The sequence below is a fragment of the Pseudorca crassidens genome, chromosome 19, assembly GCF_039906515.1.
Source record: "Pseudorca crassidens isolate mPseCra1 chromosome 19, mPseCra1.hap1, whole genome shotgun sequence".
Classification (NCBI taxonomy): domain Eukaryota; kingdom Metazoa; phylum Chordata; class Mammalia; order Artiodactyla; family Delphinidae; genus Pseudorca; species Pseudorca crassidens.
In genome coordinates, this window is record NC_090314.1 from 12,835,674 (window position 1) to 12,859,588 (window position 23,915).

Below are 23,915 nucleotides of genomic sequence, written 5' to 3' on the forward strand. Positions count from 1 at the left end.
TTCTGATGGGATATTATTTTTCTGGGAGCAAGAAGCCACAGCTTACATTAAATTTAGGTTAAGAACTAATGTTCCTACCTTACCAGGACAGATACGATATATAAGGTAGCAAGAAAGTAAGTCTTCCCAAATCAAGTGGCAAAGATATACTTAATATATTCTAAACAGCATTCTGTGAATAAGGGAAAGGAGACCCAAGAAAGAAGCCTCACACATGTACAAGATTCACTTTTAATGGACTTGATAGTCATGTGCAAATCTGAGCATTATATACAAGAGCCAGTGCTTCTTTAGAGCTATCTCTGTTTGAACAAGAACAGACTCTCAAAATACAACATAAACCTGAACCAACTAGATTTTTTTTTGCTGCAAGTTATAATATTCTGATCAAATAAAATATAATAAAATTCCTGCTTCCCCACAGGTGCAGTGTTTCCTTCTATGCACAAGGAATGGTATCTTAGATGCCTGGCCACAGTTCTAAGCATTTCTTCACAGCTGGATTAAATGGATTTATGCATCACAGTACATAACCTGTCTTATCCACAGAGCAAAAACCTGTCTCCATTCTGGCATCTCTTTACCAAAGGTTTTTACCAAGAACTGGGTGTTGGCAGTTCTTAGATCTATGCTGCTCTGGGGGTTTCACACTCCATGATTACTAGAAGCAGAAGACAAACATCTGAGGCATGGGATCTGCTTGGAGTGCATCTATTTACATGAAGCTGCTCAAGGGAGCTAGTGATTCACCTAGATATGGATTTCACAGGTTGGAAAAAAGGTGGCACACGACTGGAGATTGTAGGATTGAAAAGAGTAGCTCAAGGTTAGATTGCAACATCACTATGAAACATTTAACTTTCTTAAGAAAGTTTAAAGTGTACTTATCTATCCCCTGCAGCTCAATGTAAACAACCACGTATTTCTTTGTAGTAATACGGAGAGTCAGACCGGCTTTTCCAATCTGATTTAATCCCTGAGCAGCTATGTTAAAAGTTAACTTTTTAAAAAGCCCAATAAAAAACTACTGTATGAAAACTCTACCAGAATGTTAGTGACAAACATATTTCTGTACAGAAACATAGACGCTATTTACCCCTTAATTGCTGCCAGAAAAAATATACATTTCCTGAAACGGTTCAGGTACTTGAGCTGGACATAAATGATTAAAAGCTAAATTTTACTTGCCCCAGAGAATACCTCTATATAATTTGCTGAGGAACATAATAAATTACCCCACTCCTAATTTTTTACCAGCAGGATGAACGTTTTATTAAAAATACAATATTTTCTTTTACCAATACCTTTTGAACATTTTATTAAAAATTGTATTTTCTTTTACCAATACCTTTTGAACCCTAAACATCCTAGGCCTCTATTAAGTAAAGGAATAACCAAAACACTGCACATGTGTGTTCTGACCAATTAAGCACAATAAAAGGGCTAAATCTTGGCATCTTCTAGGGCATAGCATTCTCTGGGGAAAGATTATTTGCTTTTGATAATTAAATAGCTAAGAAGGACTTTTGGTGTCTTTTCCCTCCTCAAAATATGAAAACAGGAAGAGACTGTGGAGACCCTCTAATCCCCTCTGACAAATATGGAAAATGAGGGCTAGAGAGGGGCGAGTGGCAAAGCCAGGCTGTCCCCAGGTCCCTAAGAAGGAAAAAATGACCGTAGGAAATAAATAAGATAAAAGAACATAAACACTAGATGAGGTGATGGATGAGCCAAAGCTGCCTGTGTTCTCACCTCCGCCCACCGCAGGGCCAGAGGAGAAATGCCGTAAGCTCAGCTCAGAGACGCACCTTAGGCTCAAGTGTTTATGGCCCCAAAGCACCTCCCTCCTGAAACAGAAGTTAATCTCTTGCGTTTTCTGTTATAAAAGTCCATATGCAGATAGAAGTTAAAACAGATCCCAGGTCAACAGCTCTGTGACATCTGGTGGTCCCCTTTCCAGATGATCCCCCTCACTCTTGGGAACTCAGCGGGGTTTGTTGTACCTGCTTCACATCATGTAGAAAAGCAGTAACAGCAACCAAGCTCCACGGCTCACGATCCACGGCGTGTTTACCGTGGGCAGGCACAGCTCTGGGTACTTTCCTTTCATTTGCTCTAAACCTCATGACCCCAACCCTGTAAGTATTATTATTATCACCCCCACTTGGCAGATAGGGAAACTGAGGCTCAGAAGTTAACTAAGTCACCCAAAGTCGCCCAGCAAGAACTGAAAGCATCATTTTGAAGTCTCCAAGGTCGCTGCATGTCTGTGTGGTTCAGTTTGAGGAGTTTAGACAAAGATGCTTTCAAGCTCCCAGAGGCCGGGCATAATCCGCCCGATACGACCGCGGCCTCTCTGGGTGCCAGCCTGAGAGTCCGCGGCGAGGCCAGCTGCAGCCCAGCTCCCGCCCCGGGCGGCTCAGTTCCTGGAGGCCCTCAGCTTCCTCCTGAAGAAGTCGGGGGCAGCCTCGTACAGCCACTCGGCATCCACCACGCACAGGTCGCGCATGTAGCACTTGTTGGTGAAGAGCAGCTCCGTGTATACGACGCAGGCCGGCTTGCAGTGGAAGAGGACGGACGAGGGGTGGATGGCCACGGGCTGGTGGGTGTCCGTGGTGGCATAGGACCCGTCGGGCTGCAGCTCGGCGGTGCTCATGAAGAGGCTGTGCGCCAGGCAGCGGCGGACGCTCTCTGTGTCCCCTCGCGACGACAGGATCGGCATGGACATCTGGTTCGGGAGGAAGCGAGACATGGAGAAGACCCCAGACATGAGTACTGTGCCGCCACCCGTGGTGGATGGAGCCACGTGCCCCCAGCGCAGTCCAGGGTGCACGGCCCACGGTGGAGGCTGACACCCGGGCGGCTGCCTGCAACACCTGAGATCAGTGCTGCTGGAGGAGCACCACGTCTACTGTCAATAGAAAATGAGGGAACTCATGCAGCCAAGGGATGGTGTGGCAGGAGAGCTGTTCAAGTACAAGAAGGGTTCGAAAATGGTATAATGCAGAACACAGCACGCTACTATGAGAAGAAGTCACTCTAGTGCTAACAATGGGCCGCTGGCATCAGGCACAGGCCTGGGTAAGGGTGACAACTGTCCCCTAGGGACGTGCGGATGGTCCGCGACGTGGGCTGTCTCAAAAGACGCCTTACACACGAAGACAGTCACCACAGAGTTGCTCACAGCAGCAAAAAGTAGACACTCTCTCAGTGCTCAACACAGGAGAACGCGAACACAGACAAGCCCACTTTTGAGGTAAAATGTGGCGCGTCATAGCCATTGAATATGTAAACATTATGTCCTCTAAGAGGGAATATAAGCTCGTAGGAAACTTGTTGGTTGATGATTTGGCAATGTCTATGAAAATCTAAACTCCCCATCTAAAAGTTCATTCTATGTGTACCAGAGCACAGACATTTATGTAGGAAGATGATGATTACAGCATAACCTAAATCATCACCATTAGGGGCTTGGCTAAATAAACTGTAGTGAATACAGTGAAATGCTATGAAGTCACTAAAAAGAACGAGATAGACATATGCAGGCACTGCAAGACAGCCTAGACACAAAGTATTCAAGAAGTACTCCAAGTGGAAAAAAGCAAATTGCAAAACACAGTGTTATACATTTTGTTTTAAAAAGAAAATTTTATCATGGTGTATGATCCTTTTAACATGTTGGTGGATTCTGTTTGTTAGTATTTTGTTCAGGATTTTTGCATCTATGTTCATCAGTGATATTGGATTATAATTTTCTTTTTTTGTGATATCTTTTTCTGGTTTTGGTATCAGGGTGATGGTGGCTTCGTAGAATGAATTTGGGAGTGTTCCTCCCTCTGCAATTTTTTGGAAGAGTTTGAGAAGGATTGGTGTTAGCTCTTCTCTAAATGTTCGATAGAATTCACCTGTGAAGCCATCTGGTCCTGAACTTTTGTTTGTTGGAAGAGTTTTAATTACAGTTTCAATTGGCATATAGTAATCCTTTGCATTTCTGTGGTGTCAGTTGTGATTTCTCCTTATTCATTTCTAATTTTATTGATTTGTGTCCTCTCCCTTTTTTTCTTGATGAATCTGGCTAAGGGTTTATCAATTTTGTTTATCTACTCAAAGAACCAGCTTTTAGTTTTATTGATCTTTGCTACTGTTTTCTTCATTTTTTTTCTTTGCGGTACGCGGGCCTCTCACTGTTGTGGCCTCTCCCATTGTGGAGCACAGGCTCTGGACGCGCAGGCTCATCAGCCATGGCTCACGGGCCCAGCCGCTCCGCGGTATGTGGGATCTTCTCAGACCGGGGCACGAACCCGTGTCCCCTGCATCGGCAGGCGGACTCTCAACCACTGCGCCACCAGGGAAGCCCTGTTTTCTTCATTCTTATTTCATTTATTTCCCCTCTGATTGTAATGATTTCTTTCCTTCTACTGACTTTGGGTTTTCTTTGTTCTCCTTTCTCTAGTTGTTTTAAGTGTAGGGTTAGATTGCTTATTTGAGATTTTTCTTGTTTCTTGAGGTGAGATTGAATTGCTATAAACTTCCCTCTTAGAAGTGCTTTTGCTTCATCCCATAGGATTCTTCACTATATGCAAATCAATCAATGTGATACACCACGTTAACAAATTAAGGAATAAAAACCATATGATCATCTCAATAGACACAGAAAAAGCTTTTGACAAAATTCAACACCTGTTTATGACAAAAACTCTCCAGAAAATGGGCATAGAGGGAACCTACCTCAACATAATAAAGGCTCTATATAGGACAAACCCACAGCAAGCATCATACTCAATGGTGAAAAACTGAAAGCATTTCCACTAAGATCAGCAACAAGACAAGGATGTCCACTCTTATTCAACATAGTTTTGGAAGCCCTAGCCACGGCAATACATAGAAACTATAGATACTATAGAAACTATACGTAGAAAATCCTAAAGATGCTACCAGAAAATTACAACTAATCAATGAATTTGGTAAGGTTGCAAGATGCAAAATTAATGCACAGAAATCTCTGGCATTCCTATACACTAACAACAAAAAATCAGAGAGAGAAATTAAGGAAACAATCCCATTTACCATCGCAACGAAAAGAATAAAATACCCAGGAATAAACCTGCCTAAGGAGGGGAAAGACTTGTACTCAGAAAACTATAAAACACTGATGAAAGAAATCAAAGATGACATAAACAGATGGAGAAATATACCATGTTCTTGGATTGGAGGAACAAATATCGTGAAAATGACTATATTACCCAAAGCAATCTACATATTCAGTGCAATCCCTATCGAACTACCAATGGCATTCTTCACAGAATTAGAACAAAAAATTTTACAATTCGTATGGAAACACAAAAGACCCTGAATAGCCAAAGCAATCTTGAGAAAGAAAAATGGAGCTGGAGGAATCAGGCCCCCTGACTTCAAACTATATCACAAAGCTACAGTAATTAAGACTGTATGGTACTGGTACAGAAACAGAAATATATATCAATGGAACAGGATAGAAAGCCCAGAGATAAAATCATGCACATATGGTCACCTAATTTAAGACAAAGAAGGCAAGAACATAAAATGGAGAAAAGATAGCCTCTTCAATAGGTGGTGCTGGGAAAACTGGACAGCTACATGTAAAAGAATGAATTTAGAACACTCCCTAACACCATACACAAAAATAAACTCCAAGTGGAAAAGACCTAAATGTAATATCAGACACTATAAAACTCTTAGAGGAAAAGATAGGAAAAACACTCTTTGACATAAATCACAGCAAGATCTTTTTTGATGTACCTCCTAGAGTAACGGAAATAAAAACAAAAATAAACAAATGGGACTTAATTAAACATAAAAGCTTTTGCACAGCAAAGGAAACCATAAACAAGACAAAAAGACAACCCTCAGAATGGGAGAAAATATTTTCAAATGAAACAACAAAGGATTAATCTCCAAAATATACAAACAGCTCATGGAGCTCAATATCAAAAAACCAAACAACCCAATTAAAAAATGGGCAGAAGGACTTCCCTGGTGGCTCAGTGGTAAAGAATCCACCTGCCAATGCAGGGGATATGTGTTCGAGCCCTGGTCCAGGAAGATCCCACATGCAGTGGAGCAACTAAGCCCTTGCGCCACAACTACTGAGCCTGAGCTCTAGAGCCTGCATTCCACAACTACTGAGCCCACGCGCCTAGAGCCTGTGCTCTGCAACAAAGACAAGCCACCGCAATGAGAAGCCCGTGCACCGCAACGAAGAGTAGCCCCCGCTCGCAGCAACTAGAGAAAGCCCGCACGCAGCAACGAAGACTCAATGCAGCCAAAAATAAATAAATAGATAAATTAAAAAAAAAAAAAAAGGGCAGAAGACCTAAATGGACATTTCACCAAGGAAGACATACAGATGGCCAAGAGACACATGAAAAGGTGCTCAACATCACTAATTATTAGAGAAATGCAAATGAAAACTACAATGAGGTATCACCTCACACCGGTTAGAATGGCCATTATCAAAAACTCTAGAAACAATAAATGCTGGAAAGGGTGTGGTGAAAAGGGAACCCTTCTGCACTGTTGGTGGGAATGTAAATTGATGCAACCACTATGGAAAACAGTACGGAGTTTCCTTAAAAAACTAAAAATAGAACTACCATATGACCCAGCAATCCCACTACTGGGCATATACCCTGAGAAAACCATAATTCAAAAAGAGACATGTACCACAATGTTCACTGCAGCACTATTTACAATAGCCAGGACACAGAACCAATCTAAATGTCCATCGACAGACGAATGGATAAGAAGATGTGGTATGATATATACAATGGAATATTACTCAGCTATAAAAGAAATGAAATTGAGTTATTTGTAGTGAGATGGATGGACCTAGAGTCTGTCATAGAGAGTGAAGTAAGTCAGAAAGAGAAAGACAAATACCGTATGCTAACATATATATATGGAATCTAAAAACAATGGTACTGATGAACCTAGCTGCAGGGCAGGAATAAAGATGTAGACCTAGAGAATGGACTTGGGGACACGGGGTGGGAGGGCGAAGCTGGGGTGATTTAGAGTAGCATCGACATATTTACACTACCAGATGTAAAACAGACAGCTAGTGGGAAGCAGCAGAATAGCACAGGGAGATCACCTTGGTGCTTTGCAATGACCTAGAGGGGTGGGATAGAGAGGATGGGAGGAAGGCTCAAGAGGGAGAGGATATGGGGCTATATGTATGCATATGGCTGATCCACTTTGGTGTACAACAGAAACTAACACAGTATTGTGAAGCAATTATACGCCAATAAAAATCTATTAAAATAAAGAAAAAAAAAAGAAAATTTTATATATGTATCCACGTATATGTGTATACCCACACATATATAAAAACATACATACACAGGAAAAAATTCTAGAAGGATCTACACCAGACTATTATTTATCTTTGGAGGGGCAGGATTAAGGAGACTTTTACACTTTCTGCATTATATATCACTATTTTCTGCACTGTATCAATCTGTAACAATTATGCACGGTTTTTGTAATCTGAATAAAAATAACAAAGATATTTCCACTAAAAAAACAAACCTTAAGAAGAATTCTAATAACATTGGAAAACACTTTTAAAGTTTATAAAAGCTGAATATAAATTATACATACAATGTAACTAATGATGTAAAAAATTCATTTAAAAACAGGGCTATGGGCTTCCCTGGTGGCGCAGTGGTTGAGAGTCCGCTTGCCGATGCAGGGGACACGGGTTCGTGCCCCGGTCCGGGAAGATCCCACATGCCACAGAGTGGCTAGGCCCGTGAGCCATGGCCGCTGAGCCTGCGTGTCCGGAGCCTGTGTTCCACAACGGGAGAGGCCACAGCAGTGAGAGGCCTGCGTACCGCCAAAAAATAAATAAATAAAAAAAATAAAATAAAATAAAAACAGGGCTATGAAAAAACAGACCAAACTGGGGAGAGGTGGAGCTGTGGGTAAGTTTTACTTTCTTCCTTATTTAAAAATTTTCCTACAATGAGAGGGGTTTTTTGCAATCACTTGCAATAAGCAACCTGAAATTTTTCACCTAGAAAAAGTGACAGCTTAGCCCCCCAGTGAACACCAGGAGGAAGAATACCTTTAGGCAGATATCCCTCAGCTGTGATCTGACTTCAGCTACCAGCATCATATTCTTGCTGTGGACAAAATTCTCTTTGCACCAATCCTGAATAGGAGAAAAAAGAGATATCACAGTCCTCTCATTTCTATAAAGAAAATAACATAGCACAATTTTTATTTTTAATTAAAAAAAAATTTTGGGCCGCACCACACGGCATGCGGGATCTTAGCTCCCCAACCAGGAATCAAACCCGTGCCCCCTGCAGTGGAAGCACGGAGTCTTAACCGCTGGACTGCCAGGGAAGTCCCAGCATAATTTTTAGAACACTGTTCTAATTCAGACGGAAAACTTCAGTTGCCAAAAATAAATACAGGAAAATATGTTTATAGCAAAAAGCATGAACCATAAAGGAAAACAGTAAAAATTTAAACTAAAGTAGAACCAAAAAATTCCATAGGTAAGTCACGATGAAAAAAGCTAATGACTGGGATATCTGCATCACTACACCCAGTAAAGAATGATTACCTCCAGAATATATTAATAAATAAATAAATAAACTCCTACAAATCAGTGAGAAAATGACCAATACTCCAGTAGAAAAACGACAAAGGACATGGATGGACCACTCACAGAAGATTAACTACAAATGACAATAAACTTAAGCAAAGGTTCTCGGTCTCTTGAGGAATCAAGGCAGTGCAGCTTCAAATAACTCAGATAGTACTTCATATCCCTCAACGTGGCAAAAACGAAAAGTCCTTTCAACTAAGAGCTGGAGAGGCTGGTGGAAATCGAAACTCCTCTACACTACTCCGGGGAGGATAAAGAGGTGCTGACAGCTCTGTGGACGCACATGCCAGCTGGGAAAGCTTGATGCAGCTGCCTGAAGACCGGCAGGTCCACTCCTGGGTGTTGACCCCAGAGCAACTCTCCCCCTTGTGCACAAGAGACCAGGACGGGATGGGCACTACAGGTGAAGAGACGGAAACAAGTTGCAAAAAGGTAGCATGAAGAAGCATTTACAGCATACAACGCCTGCGCATACAAAGTGAAAGCACTTTGCTGCCCACCAGGACCCAGACAGACGTGACTGGGGTTACAGAAGGGAGGAAGGACTGCAAAAGGGGCAGCTCAGGGCTCTTGTTGTGTCCAGATCATTTTATTTCCTTAAAAATAAATTGAGGCAAATACAGCAAAATGTTTGTAACTACCAAAACTGGGTGGTGGCTATTTTTTTTGCATTAAAGCACAGATAAAGCATGCATGCTGTATATAGCACAATTACTGGTTTTTTTTTTTTTTTTTTTGGTGGGCCGCGCCACCCGGCTTGTGGGATCTCAGTTCCCTGACCAAGGATTGAACCTGGGCCATGGCAGTGAGCCCGGAATCCTAACCACTGGGCCACCAGGGAACTCCCTCCAATGACTGATTTTATTCTGTTTTATTTTACTGATAAGTGAAAGAAAATACAGCCATTTTCCATCTTGGTCCAGGGAACTGAAATACAAGCAAAATCTGCTATGAAGAAAGTTAGGGGCAGGTGGGGAAACAAATCATTTTGTAGCTAAGAAACTGGGTCAACAAATACTTAACGAACTGGCCAACGTTAGGTATGAGTTAAACATAAGCAGAGGGAAAGACGGGAATCATGCCTTCCCTGGTAACCTCCCTGCGCGCAGACATTTCTGAAATGACATCTGCCATTCACAGGCCCAAAAGGAGGCATCGTTTGAGAAGGGGAAAGAGACAAGGCCTACCTTGTTTCCGCCTGTGTTCTTGAAGGCCCGGTAGATGTTAAGCAGGGTGATGTGATCGCCCTCGCTGGATATGAACTTCTTCCGCACAGCCTGCACTTCATCCCGCCGGGAGGGGGGGTTGTAGAGAACGCTGTCCACTGACAGCAGGGAGATGATGGTCAGTATCTCCTCCGTGCAGTGGAATTTGGGGGACAGGAGGATGGTCTGCAAATCACAATTAAAAACTGTGTAAGCCTAGTTTTCTCCTGGCTTCTGAATAAAGTATTTCCACATATTGCTTTTGCAGCTTCCCTTGTAAAGCCTTAAGGGGCAGATGTTTCTAAAACCATGACTACGTATGTTATTCTACTTTCTGTAAAACAGAGGGCTGCCTTCCCCGCATGATTCCATGTGGGTAGGGCTCATGACTTAATATGGCTTGAATCCCACACTGAGCGTAAGTCAGAGTTAGGCGTTAATAAGTAGGCGTTAATAATTATTTAAGAGAAAAAGTGAAGATTAATCTAGAAGCACTGGGTTAAGGAGTCTCCTTTGGGATGGCTGACCCGTAACACACAGAAAGGGGACTGAGGAGAGGATATCATTTACTTTGGCAAATTTGGGTTCTAACGGGAAAGCCGCCATCTTTCTTCCTATTGGAGTCAGGGTAAGCTGGCCGTCCTTGTTTTCAAGGGCACCCAACAGCTCCAGCTGGGCGATGGCTGCCTGAACGTGATCTAAAGAAAGACATAAAAAGGAGTCGAACATTCAGAACAGGACGAAGCTGGAGCTAGTTCATTACTTCAGGGCACTTCTGAGAAGCCTACGTCAAACCACAGCAAAGACCACAGCCACACTGTCCCCATGAGGTGCTTTTCAAAGCTGTTAAGCACAACATTGTCTTCAGCTCAACTCTCTTTAAATAGTGGCCTGCAATTTGGCAATATGTGTGTAAATCTGAAACCCAGCAAAGTTACACTTATGAATTTCACCCCCAGATACACTCGGACATCGTACAGGGACCTGCATCTCCAGACGCACACACACAGCAATGGAAATACCAGGTGCCTCAGAGGCCCCTGGTGAGAAGGACACTATTTACTATCTTATTCTTTTTAAATTTGAACCATGAAAATGCATTGCCTATTAAAGAATAAAGATGCAATCCTAAGAATGTAATAAATATCTACACAGAGGGAAAATGATCTGTAAAATACATTAAGTGAAAAAAGCAATGTACCACACACCTATGGTCAACTTAATCTATGACAAAGGAGGCAAGGATATACAATGGAGAAGACAGTCTCTTCAATAAGTGTGCTGGGAAAACTGGACAGCTACATGTAAAAGAATGAAATTAGAACACTCCCTAACACCACACACAAAAATAAACTCAAAATGGATTAAAGACCTAAATGTAAGACCGGACATTATAAAACTCTTAGAGGAAAACATAGGAAGAACACTCTTTGACATAAATCACAGAAAGATCTTTTTTGACCCACCTCCTACAGTAATGGAAATAAAACCAAAAATAAACAAATGGGACACTTAAAAGCTTTTGTACAGCAAAGGAAACTATAAACAAGATGAAAAGACAACCCTCAGAATGGGAGCAACTATTTGCAAATGAAACAATGGACAAAGGATTAATCTCTAAAATATATAAACAGCTCAATATTAAAAAAACAAACAACCTAATAAAAAAATGGGCAGAAGAACTAAATAGACATTTCTCCAAAGAAGACATACAGATGGCCAAGAGGCACATGAAAAGCTGCTCAACATTGCTAATTATTAGAGAAATGCAAATCAAAACTACAATGAGGTATCACCTCACACCAGTTAGAATGGGCGTCATCAGAAAATCTACAAACAACAAATGCTGGAGAGGGTGTGGAGAAAAGGGAACCCTCTTGTACTGTTGGTGGGAATGTAAACTGATACAGGCACTATGGAGAACAGAATGCAGGTTCCTTAAAAAACTAAAAATAGAACTACCATATGACCCAGCAATCCCACTACTGGGCATATACCCTGAGAAAACCATAATTCAAAAAGACAAATTCACCCCAATGTTCATTGCAGTACTATTTACAATAGCCCAGGACATGGAAGCAACCTAAATGTCCATGCCAGACGAATGGATACAGAAGATGTGGTACATATATACAATGGAATATTACTCAGCCATAAAAAGGAATGAAATTGGGTCATTTGCAGAGACGTGGATGGACCTAGAGACTGTCATACAGAGCGAAGTAAGTCAGAAAGAGAAAAACAAATATCGTGTATTAATGCATATATGTGGAATGTAGAAAAATGGTACAGATGAACAGGTTTGCAGGGCAGAAATAAAGACACAGATGTAGAGAACAAACACATGGACACCAAGGGGGGAAAGAGGCAGGGGATAGTGGTGGTGGGACAAAAAAAAAAAAGAAAAAGCAATGTGCCAATGTCTATCGGTAGAAGGATAAATGCATTTTGGTTTATTCATAGACTAGAACAGTATTTAGTAATGAAAATGCATCAGACATAAACTTTATAAAACATGATGAATGAAAAGGGAAGGTCACTGGGAAATCGAGGCATAAACATGCCAACCGAAACAATGCACGTGCATGGAATAAAATATTCAAGAAAAGTGAGGGATTCACGGACAAAACCTGGGAGGTGGTTAACTTGAGGTGGGGAGTGTGGCAGCCTCCGGAGGCTTTGCAGCCCTGGTAACGGATGCACAGGTGTGGCTTCGATATTTCCACCTGACAGGAATGTGCCTCGTTTGTATGTAGAGATTTAGCAAGAGAAAGAAAAAAAAGTGTAGAACAGTGCACAATGTGTGTTGCTATTTGTGTTTTAAAAAGAGACTATATGGAATTCCCTGGCGGTCCAGTGGTTAGGACTACATGCTCTCACTGCGGAGGGCTGGGGTTCGATCCCCAGTCAGGGAAATAAAATTCCGCAAGCTGTACAGCCAAAAAAAAAAAAAAAGCAAAGTTGATCTCAGTCTTGAAGGCTGGTGCCTTTGCTCTTGGCCTGTTTCTGGAAGAAGTGCTGGAAAGCTGCGTGAATGGCCCATAAGTGCTGTTGCACCTGGGGCTGGAGACGCCCGATCACAACCCTTTCTGCAGGCACCCCGGTCTGGGAGGAGGATGGAATATACGTGCCCAAGGACTGATGAAATAAAATTCATATGATAAATAAATAAAAGACTATATGTACTTGAAAAGATTTTCTCTAGAAGACACTGGGAAATGTTCACAGTGGTTGCTGTAGAGGAGGGAAACTGAGATCACAGAGGGGCCCTGTATACCCATCGACTGTTTACTTTTTTAACCAGTTGCGCTTCTTTACTTAAAAAAAAGAAGACAGGAAAAAAAAAGAAAATGGTATATGTTGAAGAGATGCCAAGTACTAAGCTACCATCATTAGAACTCCCCATTATTTTTTTTTTCCAACATGGAGATATTATCAGTGAAGGGCAGGGGCCCATCAAATTCCGGTCAAAAGCAAAGAAACTTAATCTTTTCAGTGCTTTTGCTGGCAAAAGTACGATTTCGTTAGGTTTGCAGTATCCTGTGGACCCCCTCGAGCACCTTCACTGGTTCCTGTGGTCTCGGAACCCGCCCGTGATGCCTACATGAAGCCGCTGATTCTGCACCGCGATGGTGCTGACGGCACCGCATCTTTCCTTTCATGATTTGAGTTTCTTCTCTGAGAGTTAAGGTTGTTATCCACCAAATTATACTAAACAAAAGGAGACCGCTGGAAGACCTGGTTGGTTTTTTTTGGAGTCCACTGGTTGCTTTTGTCCATTTTGTACACCTTCCCAAAGACCCCACTTACCTGGAGATGGTTTGGACATGAAGTCAAAGGTGAGCACGTTTGGGACTTTCATTGCGAGGAGCTGCAGCATCACGCTCGCCAGGTTACACCTGCAAGTGTGAGAGACGCAGGTGGTTCACGCAGGTGTTCCTGACCCCCCAGCCGGCGAGGCAAGAGCCGCCCACCAAGGAGAGTCAGTTGGAGGATATGGGCCACAGGGACAGAAGCCTCGGGACAAAGGGCAGGTGTGGGAGCCCCTTGGGCCTGCCTTTGGATCTCTGGCACCGTCATCTTCTCAAACTTCTCAAACTCATCCTCCGTGTAGAGCCGGTAACAGATACCACTGTCCTCTCTGCCAGCCCGTCCTGTGCGTTGCCAGGCCTGAGTCTTTGACACCCGCTGCACAGCTAACACCTCCAGGCCACTGTCTGGTGGGAGAATGGCCCGTGTTAGTGCTTTGCTCGTCACATGAACAAACTCTGCAGCGTGGGCAATGAGAGGCACTGCTCAGACCGCCGGGGACCCTCTCTGTGACACACGGGGACCCTCTCTGTGACACACGAGTCCAGAAGAGCTCCAGCCTGCATCAGAAAGCACGAAACCAGACCGGTCTGTGGTGAAGCAGGGCCTTTGCTGTGAACACCGTGTGAAACCTGTGACTAAAACATCAGAAGGACCTCGTGCTTGGGGCAGGGACCCAGGAGAGTAGATCTCAGAGGCCTTGGCTTCGATCACAGGTGACCACAACCCCGTTTGCCCAGGACTGAGGGGGTCTCCCAGGACTTGGGACTCTCGGTGCTAAAACTGAGACAGTTTCCAGCAAACCAGGATGGTTGGCCCACATCAAACGATGACCCCAAAATGAAACGCCTCCAGTCCCCTGTGTGTTGCATCCTCCCTCCTGCCCTATTATAAAAGAGAGACAATGTAATGCTGTTACGCCTAGGAGTGAATGAGACCGATTTTCTTATAAAGGTGTATTTTGTGCCAGGCACTAGAGAACCAAGCCCTTTCACATACGTGGTCCCCAGAGACACACATGAATGACAGCACCCTTGAAGGCTTAGCAGTGCATTTCAATTAAACGTTCGGGAGCCATAATTTCAGTTGCCTCAAATCCTCTGTGGAGTAAAGCAAGGTAGAAAACAGACCTGAATAAAAATGACTTCAAGCAAGCTGCCCACTGCACACACTCAGGAAACAGCTAGTGCCTCGCCCCAGCCTGCGGGGGTCTGCTTCCTTCCTGGGAGACTGGAGGTCAAACCAGCCTAGCTCAGATGTCATTTCCGAGGAAGCCTCTGATGTGGTATCAGGCTGTCCCTGGCCTGAGAGCCAGCATCCTCGCCTACCTTCTGACGGGGTTGCATGCCCTCTGCCCAGGTCCCTGATCATCTGTCCCCAGGTGTGCCACTTCTGGGCTCTTCTTTCCTGCCTCACGTGCCTTTCTGGCCCTGACTGCTAGACTGTGGTGCTGCCACCCGAATCTCAGGTAGTTACGGACATGAGACAATCATCTGGGGGAAACTGGGACACAGGCTGCTCACTACACAGAGAAGAGACATCAGGAGCTACAAATTCTCACCGGGATTATACTTCTTTGCTTTAACCATGCCCGTGTCAACTACATATTTTATTCCTGTAATGGTTATGGAGGTTTCAGCGATGTTGGTTGAAATGATCACTTTGCGACAGCCCTAAAAGGAGGAAGAAAACCAAAGAGCCATATGACACACATATGATTCAGAAGTTTTAAAACACATTCCTCACCGTGAATTGTCACAACTCACTCATGAGCAAGAAGAGATGACTTTTTTATTATGACAGTCATTAATATTGATGGCTGGTCACTAAACTGGGCGGGGCGGGGCGGGGCGGGGTAGGGTGTGGGGAATGCTTCAGCCTTAAAAGTTTATTTTGAGGCAATGAGATGTGGTGGGAGAGGCACAAGATTCAGAAGCAGGTAGATGTGGGCTGGAGTCCTGGCCCTGCCAGCTACCTCCTGTGCCCCTTGGGCAACCGTCACTTCACCCCTTGGGGCCTCGGAACTGGGATGGTGGCCCACCTTGCGGTTCTCGAGAGGATGAGAGACAGTATGTGTCAAGTGCTGGCACAGTGCCTGGCACAGCATGGGCACCCAAGGAACGTACTGTGGACACAGGCTCTGTTAACGGTGGACCTTGGAAGAGTCACTCACTGAGCCCCTGGCTTCTGCCTTTGCCTCTCCCTCACCCCCAGACAGCTGTCTCCCTGTTCTGACCATGGGAGGGCTGTGTCTGCAGCCCCGCATTACCCTCCTGCGTCTTTCCAGTTCATGTGTGTGGTCCCTGCACATCCCGTCCCACACAACTTATCTGGAGCCTGCTGACAGGAGCACAGGCCCCACTGGTGCATCCGTCTGGGTACCCAGGGATGGGGCTGGGCAGAAGAAGGGGTGCACTCACCTTCGGGGCCCCCTGGAAGACGCGCAGCTGCTGGGCGTAGGGCAGGGAGGCATAGAGAGGAAGGACCAGCATGGAGGGGCAGCCGTCGGGGAGGTGTTTGGCAATGTCCCGGCAGGTCTTGCTCATGGCTTCGATCTCCTCCTGCCCAGTGAGGAACACCAGGATGTCCTGAGAGGAGGGGGCTTCCTACAGAAAAGGCAGAGTGGGATTACTAGGCCTTGACAGGAGCACAGGTTGCACAGAACAATGGTCACGGATGAACTTTCCCAGTTATTTTTCTTAACTCTGGAGACATAAATGAGCCTAAACATTGGTGTCTCCCCTGGGAGAAAACCCACACCGAGAATGCACGGCTGCAACGTACTCGAGTTAGCCAGCTATGTTTAAAAACGAATTAAGGAGATTTTGAAGAAAGATGGCCAGATTGCTTTTGCAGCGAGAACAATGCCATGAAAAGCACAATCAGGCAAGCAAATAAAATCTGCATGAAGCTGCCTTCCTTTCATAATCATCTTGAAAGATGGAGCTGACAAAAGAGACAACTTGGGGAAATCCTGATCCACGGAAATGGCCGGAAGCACTCATGCTGGAAGAGGAGCCCTAACTGAATGAGGCCATCAAGTGTACTTTCATAAACCCCCAAAGCACGCTGAACGTGGACAAGGGATTGAGAGCCCAGGCTTAACTGGATCCTTCACCTCACAAAGAGAAGAACATGTAAGTGTTAATTGCACACCCACTGATCCAATCTTTCTTTGACGTCTGTTCAGGTACATTAATTTGTAGAGTACTTGTTTGGCAAAATAACTGAAAAATGTTTAATAATTATCTATATGTTGTGCGTGTGTATGTGTCTCTCTATATATATATGTCTATGCATGAATACATATATCTGTTATCTATGTATTTATATGTGTGCATGTAGTTTTTTAGCCTGGTATTAATAGGACAAATGTTCAGAGGTGCGCACACACAGAAAGGATAAAATCTTTTTTTTTTTGGTGGCATGGCTTGTAGGATCTTAGTTCCCTGACCAGGGATTGAACCTGGGCCCCAGTAGTAAAAAGCACCGAGTCCTAACTGCCAGGGAATTCCCAGGATAAAATCTACAACAGTCAAAGCTTCAACAAGGGGAGGACTCATCAGAGCTACCATGTAACCTGAGGGCACTGCAGGCACTATTCATGAAAAATCCTCATCTCAAATTTGCTTTTAGCAGCTAAACAAGGCACCCTGACCTTCTCCAAATACTATCAAAATGACAGTGAAGGTGTAAGCCCAGGAAGACAGGGTTTCAACCCATTTTTGAAAGATGAAGAGACGGGGTGGGAAGTGAGTGACTTGGCCGGGCAGAGGGAGTCCTGACGGGGGAGCGTACAGACGGGGTGGTAGGAAAGTGGTGTGCCCACTTCCCTGGAGAAGCCACAAAGGCTCGGGCTCAGAGCGAGCCTCGGGGGCTTGTGCCAGCATGAGGACCCAAGTGTCCGCTGGAAGTCTGAGTACAGTGTGGTTGAACCCCCCAGTCCCCTCCTCCACCCGATGCAGCCAGGAGGCTGGGCAGACACGGGGTGCTGTCGTGGGATTCGACACAGGAGGGTGGCAGAGGGAAGAGCCAAGAGGACAGCTGTGCGGAGGCCTAGGAGAGCAACCTGTTTGGAGCAGAAAAGCAGCATAAATAAAGGACCCGGGAAAAAGTGGATTGTGTTTCAACACATAAAAAATATTCATGATTGGCATGTGATAGATGTTAGAACCCTTGGGGAAAAATTGGCTGTACGTACATAGAAAACTTGTACGACTGTGTGGAACAAGGCACTGCGATGGTGCACAACGTAGGGTTGTAATATTGTAAAGACTGATATTTGATTTAAAAAGACATCCTGGGGCTTCCCTGGTGGCGCAGTGGTTAAGAATACGCCTGCCAATGCAGGGAACACGGGTTCAAGCCCTGGTCTGGGAAGATCCCACATGCCACAGAGCAACTAAGCCCGTGCACCACAACTACTGAGCCTGCGCTCTGGAGCCCACGAGCCACAACTACTGAAGCCCGTGCGCCTAGAGCCCGCGCTCCGCAGCAAGAGAAGCCACCGCAGTAAGCCCGCGCACTGCAATGAAGAGTAGCCCCCGCTCGCCGCAACTAGAGAAAGCCCACGTGCAACAACAAAGACCCAACGCAGCCAAAAATAAATTAATTAATTAAAAAAAAAAAGACATCCTGATATGATCTTTTTTTTTTTTTTTTTTTTTTTTGCAGTACGAGGGCCTCTCACTGTTGTGGCCTCTCCCGTTGTGGAGCACAGGCTCTGGACGTGCAGGCTCAGCGGCCATGGCTCACGGGCCCAGCTGCTCCGCGGCACGTGGGATCTTCCCGGACCACAGCACGAACCTGCGTCCCCTGCTTTGGCAGGCGGACTCTCAACCACTGCGCCACCAAGGAAGCCCCTGATATGATCATTTGAGAGGATGTTTCAGAAACAGGAAAGTAACATCCAAGGGAAACAGTTAAGAAATTGAAGGTGTACCTTCAAGAGCAGGATCTGGGCTGGGAAAGTGAAAGCAGTTCCTGTTTTTTTTTATGAGCTTTTTAGAACTAAGTACTTGACTTTTTAAACTTTAAACTATATACCCATCACTGAGCTTAAAATAAAAATTAGCTTTCAAAAGTTGGCTTCTAGATTTTTTCAGAAACTTAATGGAAAGGTAAAAACAGTCGATTTTATACAAATTAAACCAAAAAATGAGATTTAATCACTCGAATTTTTAAGTAAACGTTTAATAAAATGAAAAAAATATTTGAAATGTTTCTCTGTACAGTTTTTTGTTTTTTTTAAGAAAACTCTAAATTGCAACCCATTATTGGTTAATACACCAACTTTTTGTTTTTTTTCAATGAGACAGCAAATACCAGAGGACATCACATGTAGTAAAAGGAGACTGTGTTTCCTAAGACTCACTTCAGTTCTACACATTGTGTCCTGGGTTGCAATATAAAATGTGTGTCTTATTGGGGGTTCCAATCAAAATATGCCTGCAAGCCACTGCTTTAACATATGGACGTTTTCTGGCTCAGCTGAGGAAAGATGCTGGTCAGGGTTGAATTATTTTTTTTAGAGAAAAAAAAAAAAGACACTGAGAAAAAGGATAAAAATATGGACATGGCAAACGAACTCCATATTCAACTTCAGGACACAGCTCACAGAATGGTTTCGTTCGGCAGCTTTCCTGTTCAAGGCTGAATGCTCGAGGTCAAACAGGCCTTCCCAGGAATCTGCACCCCGGTGCCTACCTGGTGGATCTGGAAGACAGAGACCAGGGCCGCGTGCAGGTAATCGTGCTGGGGCTGCTTGGTGTAGAAAATCTGGATCGGGTGCTGCCGGCCCTCCAGGTAGAGGACGGGGGCTCCGCTGAAATACTGGGAGAACAGGTCCACGTCCATCGTGGCCGACATCACAATCACCTGTGTGCGAGACAGGGGCGGAGGATGGGGACAAGCTTGGACCAGCCTTTTTGTGCCCCTGCTGAGCCCTGAAGGCTGCCGAGGAGGCCCGCGCCCCCCCATGCCCACTGCCCTGGGTCCCTCAGCAGCACAGGCTGCACCTACTTTGAGAGGCAGCTTCCCCAGCTCCTTTCGCCTCTTCTGGGCAGCTTTCACCACCCCAAAGAGCACATCCGTGTGGATAGTCCGTTCATGGGCTTCATCCAAAATGACGCAGCTGTACTTCCGAAGCAGGGAGTCTGAAATGGCCTCGCGCAGAAGCATGCCATCCGTCAGGAACTTGATCTTGGTGTCCTCCGAGGTGACATCGTCGAAGCGCACCGTGTAGCCAACCTGTGTGGAGAGATCACTCATTCACTCAGCAAACGTGTGTTCAGCACCCAGTGTATCCAGCACGGTGCCAGGCACTGGTGCTATCGCAGCGAACAGGACCAACTCCGACCCTGTCCTGCTCCCAAGGCAATGGACACACGCCTTCAACTGCAATGATGATAAACACTACAAAGAATTTAAAACTAGCCTCCTCCTCCCAGCAACTTCATAGTTTCAAGTGAAGCTATGTACACACATGAAAAGATGTCCAAGACGTTTTTAAGTCAAATGGGTAGAGACCCACACAAACACGAATAAATCTGACTTATATACAGTTCTGGGACTCATTCTCAATACCCACCTATATACTAGAAAAATGCTTACAAGTTTGTAGAAAGAAATGTAGATAAAAGACTTAGCAGATGTTACCGAAGCCTTGAAAGTGCTCAGGAAGGGCTTCCCTGGTGGCGCAGTGGTTGAGAGTCCACCTGCCGATGCAGGGGACACAGGTTCGTGCCCCGGTCCGGGAAGACCCCACATGCCGCGGAGCGGCTGGACCCGTGACCCATGGCCGTTGAGCCTGCGTGTCCGGAGCCTGTGCTCCGCAACGGGAGAGGCCACAACAGTGAGAGGCCCGCGTACCGCAAAAAAAAAAAAAAAAAAAAAAGTGCTCAGGAAAAAAACAGCTAATTTATCCAAGTTGCCAACAGATTTTGAAAGCAAAGCAAGTGAGACTGACAGACCCTCTGATCTCTTAGGAACTGGTAAAGAACTCTGAGAGAGGCTGAAACAATTGTGGCAAGAAAGAAGCTTGAGATGTATAAGTAGTCTTGTTCAGAAAAATAAAAGTCAGGGGGCCGGGAGTGGGGGTTAGGGGACCAAGAACTGTCAGTAAAGAAGGAAGTTAGGTACCAGCTTCCCGAGTTCGGTTCTCTTCTCGTCTGAGACTCTGGTAGCCAGAGAGATAGCAGCCACTCGACGAGGCTGGGTCACGGCAATGATGGCCTGGCGGCCAATCCCCCCTTCATACAGGTACTGAGGGATCTGCGTTGTCTTCCCAGAGCCGGTTTCCCCTAGGAAAGAAAAAAGTCTCATTTAAATGCAAATTGACGTGCCCCAGAGCCCACGAGCCACAACTACTGAGCCTGCATGCCACAACTACTGACACCCCCGCGCCTACAGCCCGTGCTCCGCAACAAGAGAAGCCACCGCAATGAGAAGCCCAAGCACCTCAAAGAAGACCCAATGCAGTCTAAAAAAAAAAAATGGTCCACATCAAAATTAAAAATGCAAACTGAAACATACTTCACAAAACAGATTAAAGTCAGAAGGAAAAGATAAGAAAATACTCTAAGCTGATAAAGCCACGGGAAAATGTGTACCCACATGTACTGCCAGCAGAGTGTTAATTGGGATTGTTTCTTGGAGGGCCACATTATACTAGGAAAATCTTTAAAATGTTGTACTCTCTGACCCACAATTCCACTTGCAGGAACTGATTCTAAGGAAATAAAGATGTGTATAAAAATACAGCTTCAAAAGAGTTTTAGTCAACTTTGCTCATGACACCCAAAAATTAGAAACAACGTAAGTGGTCAGCAACAGTAACCAGTATAGTAAGAACATACAATGGAATACAAACGTTATATAAAAATGTCCTACTTTTCAAAGGGATAAACGAGATGTAAATGCACTGCCATGAAGAGAGACATCTGCTCCTACACTGCAGCCACAGCTAACTCCTCACCATTCCCCAGCCAGCCGCCTCCTTTCAAACCCTCTGACTTTGCCCACACTATTATGAAATATCTGCCCCCACGCTGCCTGCGTGACAAACTGTACATGCGTTAGACCTCAAACTCTCCCCCCAGGGGCTGCGCTGCCTCCTCTGTGTTCCTTAGAGCCTTGTTCATCTCGTCCATCACTGATCACCCTACACTGTGTGAAAGCATTTAAACGTTTCTGTCCCCCTCCAATATCAGAGGCCTCTGGGGGGCAGAGATGGCCTGTCCGTCTCTTCCATGTACTTGAGCATCTGCATACAGTAAGCACCCAACCTTATTTTCTACCCTCCTGTGTTCCCTTCCCAGTGCCCAGTCACAACAAAGAACTGTAAACCTGTGCATCCCTCCCCCCACAGCTACCAGTACCCCTCCCTGACCTCACAGAGTCCTACAGTCCTGTGGTTCTTCCATTTTCTCCCCTCTGACTGCTCATCCTTCCTGACCCAGACACAAATCACGGACGAAGAATTTGATTATTCTACACTCCTCCTGCTGAGTTCATCAGGCAAAACCCAAACCGGGATCAATGTCTCCCTGTCCATCTTTTTTGCTCCTACACCAAGAAACTGAGCGTTGCTATAGTAACCTAACCCAACTGTGCTGACACTGACCTGAGTTTGCCGTGGGGCTAAATGCACCTGAGCACCAGCACCACCGCTGATCCTTGTTCTTGTTTCTGCAGCCCTTCTTTTGCCCCCGTCCTCCCCAAGGACCCTGTAACGCCCATCCTCATCAGAGCTCCCGTGCCTACTTCATAGGAAAGTGAAGTCCTCAAAGGTGATCTCCCGCCACTTCCCCCTGCAAGCTTTTCTGCAGTCACCCCCATTCTTACCTCCTTTCTCCAGCCCCCCAGCCTCTTGGATATCCATCCTCCTCTTGGATATCCAGGCCCGCTCTGCATCTAGCCCTTGTTGCCAAGGGCCCCCGTTCCCCATGCCCTCTGTCTCTGCTCTATTAGTGCCCGCTTTGCATCTTCAACCTCCTTCTCTACTGAGTTCTTCCCCTGAACCTATGAATATCTGGAAGTTCCTCTAGGTCCCCCTCCTTTTTGTCAAAACAGAAGCCTGCTCCCACTGCCTTCATGCCCTCACCTCCTACCTACTCCTCGGCCCAGTGACAAATCAGCTCCCAGAGCTCTGCCGAAACAGCGCTCAACTCGATCCCCAATTGATACCTCGCATCCAATCCAGTGGGCACTTTTTGGGTCCCCATTTTCATTGTTGCATCTGTTCACTCCCTTCCTCTTACAACTCTGTTCCTTAGGTTATCAGCTCTCCTGGATCTCCTTCACCTCTTTGGAGGCTCATCCTCTCAGTCCTTCAGGAGCTCCTCTTACTTAAACGTTGGGGATCAAAGCCCCTTGTAACTGGTCCCCGGCCCTCAACTCTGCTTCTTAATTCGTGCACCAGAAACTGCTACTTCCGTCAGACCGGACCGTCTCTCGCCTCCACTTTGTCTCTTATGCTGCAGGCTCTCTCCTCTGCGTCCAACGCCTCCCTCCCCGACTGGCTCAGATCCACTCTTCCAAGCTCCCAAAGTTCCCGCTGCGTCCCTCTACCCTTCCGCACAGAAGGCGAGTCTTTGCCGAAGGCGCGAGTCACTCGCACCGGCTGTGAGCACCTCCAGAACGGGCTTGTCTGACTCCTCCGAGGCCCCTCTCCTGGCCCCGAACAGAAAAGGCAGTCAGGTTTGTTGTAGAAACGAGTGAAAGACGGGGAGAAACACCTAAGAAAAGCTGTTCTCGCGGAGCTCGAACGGGGAGAGAGGAAGGACGCGCCGGCGCGGTCACTCACCGAGGAGGACGGCGCTGTCGAGGTTTCGGAGCTGGGCCAACAGCTGCCCCCGCGCCTGGAAGATGGGCAGACTCCGGCGCTGCAGCTCCACGGCCTCACGGTAGGGGCTGACCGAGGGCTGGGCCAGGGGTGGCTGCTGCCTCCGGCCACCTCCGCCGCCGCCGCCCGCGGTCAGCAACATCACCATTCGCCGCCCGTGAGGGCAGGACCCGGCGCGCCGCAAAGGCCCGGCGCCCGGCCGGAATCTCTTGCCCGGCGGGAAGCCCGCCTCCTCGGGCATGTCGGGAGGGCAACACGACTGGAGGCGCGAAAGCGGGCAGCTCCTGCCGCTCCCGGGAGCCGACAGCTAGCGCGCGCCGCCCCTTCCCGCCACGTGCTGGTGGCTCCCGGCGACGCCGCTGATATCACCGCCACCCGCAGCCTTTAGAAAGGGGAC

General features: G+C 46.0%; 1 protein-coding gene across 3 annotated transcripts; it reads right to left on the reverse strand.

Moving 5' to 3' along the window:
* Nucleotides 1-212: 212 nt before the first annotated feature.
* On the reverse strand, nt 213-23,915 carry DHX33 (DEAH-box helicase 33). 3 transcript variants are annotated; one of them, XM_067715663.1, is made up of 12 exons: nt 23,480-23,915; nt 20,815-20,975; nt 19,696-19,923; nt 19,381-19,551; nt 16,095-16,280; nt 15,236-15,347; nt 13,922-14,081; nt 13,675-13,763; nt 10,435-10,562; nt 9,847-10,050; nt 8,108-8,194; nt 213-2,728 (listed from the first exon to the last, which is right to left on the reverse strand). In XM_067715663.1, the coding sequence occupies exons 1-12, from the start codon at nt 23,757-23,759 to the stop codon at nt 2,420-2,422; spliced, it is 2,115 nt and encodes a 704-aa protein (XP_067571764.1). In that variant the 5' UTR covers nt 23,760-23,915; the 3' UTR covers nt 213-2,419. The 3 variants fall into 3 exon arrangements, with proteins under 3 accessions (XP_067571764.1, XP_067571765.1, XP_067571766.1); XM_067715664.1 differs by lacking the exon at nt 23,480-23,915 and adding an exon at nt 22,861-23,111; XM_067715665.1 differs by lacking the exon at nt 213-2,728 and adding an exon at nt 2,743-4,573 and having other exon boundaries at nt 23,480-23,914.

Excerpts from the sequence above, each read along its gene's own strand:
- DHX33 (XM_067715663.1), bottom strand. The coding sequence starts at position 23,759 with ATGCCCGAGGAGGCGGGCTTCCCGCCGGGCAAGAGATTCCGGCCGGGC. Across the intron at positions 19,552-19,695 it reads TGGGGAAGCTGCCTCTCAAA|GTGATTGTGATGTCGGCCAC; the intron begins GTAGGTGCAGCC and ends TCTCGCACACAG. Across the intron at positions 8,195-9,846 it reads AGAACACAGGCGGAAACAAG|GATTGGTGCAAAGAGAATTT; the intron begins GTAGGCCTTGTC and ends TCTCCTATTCAG.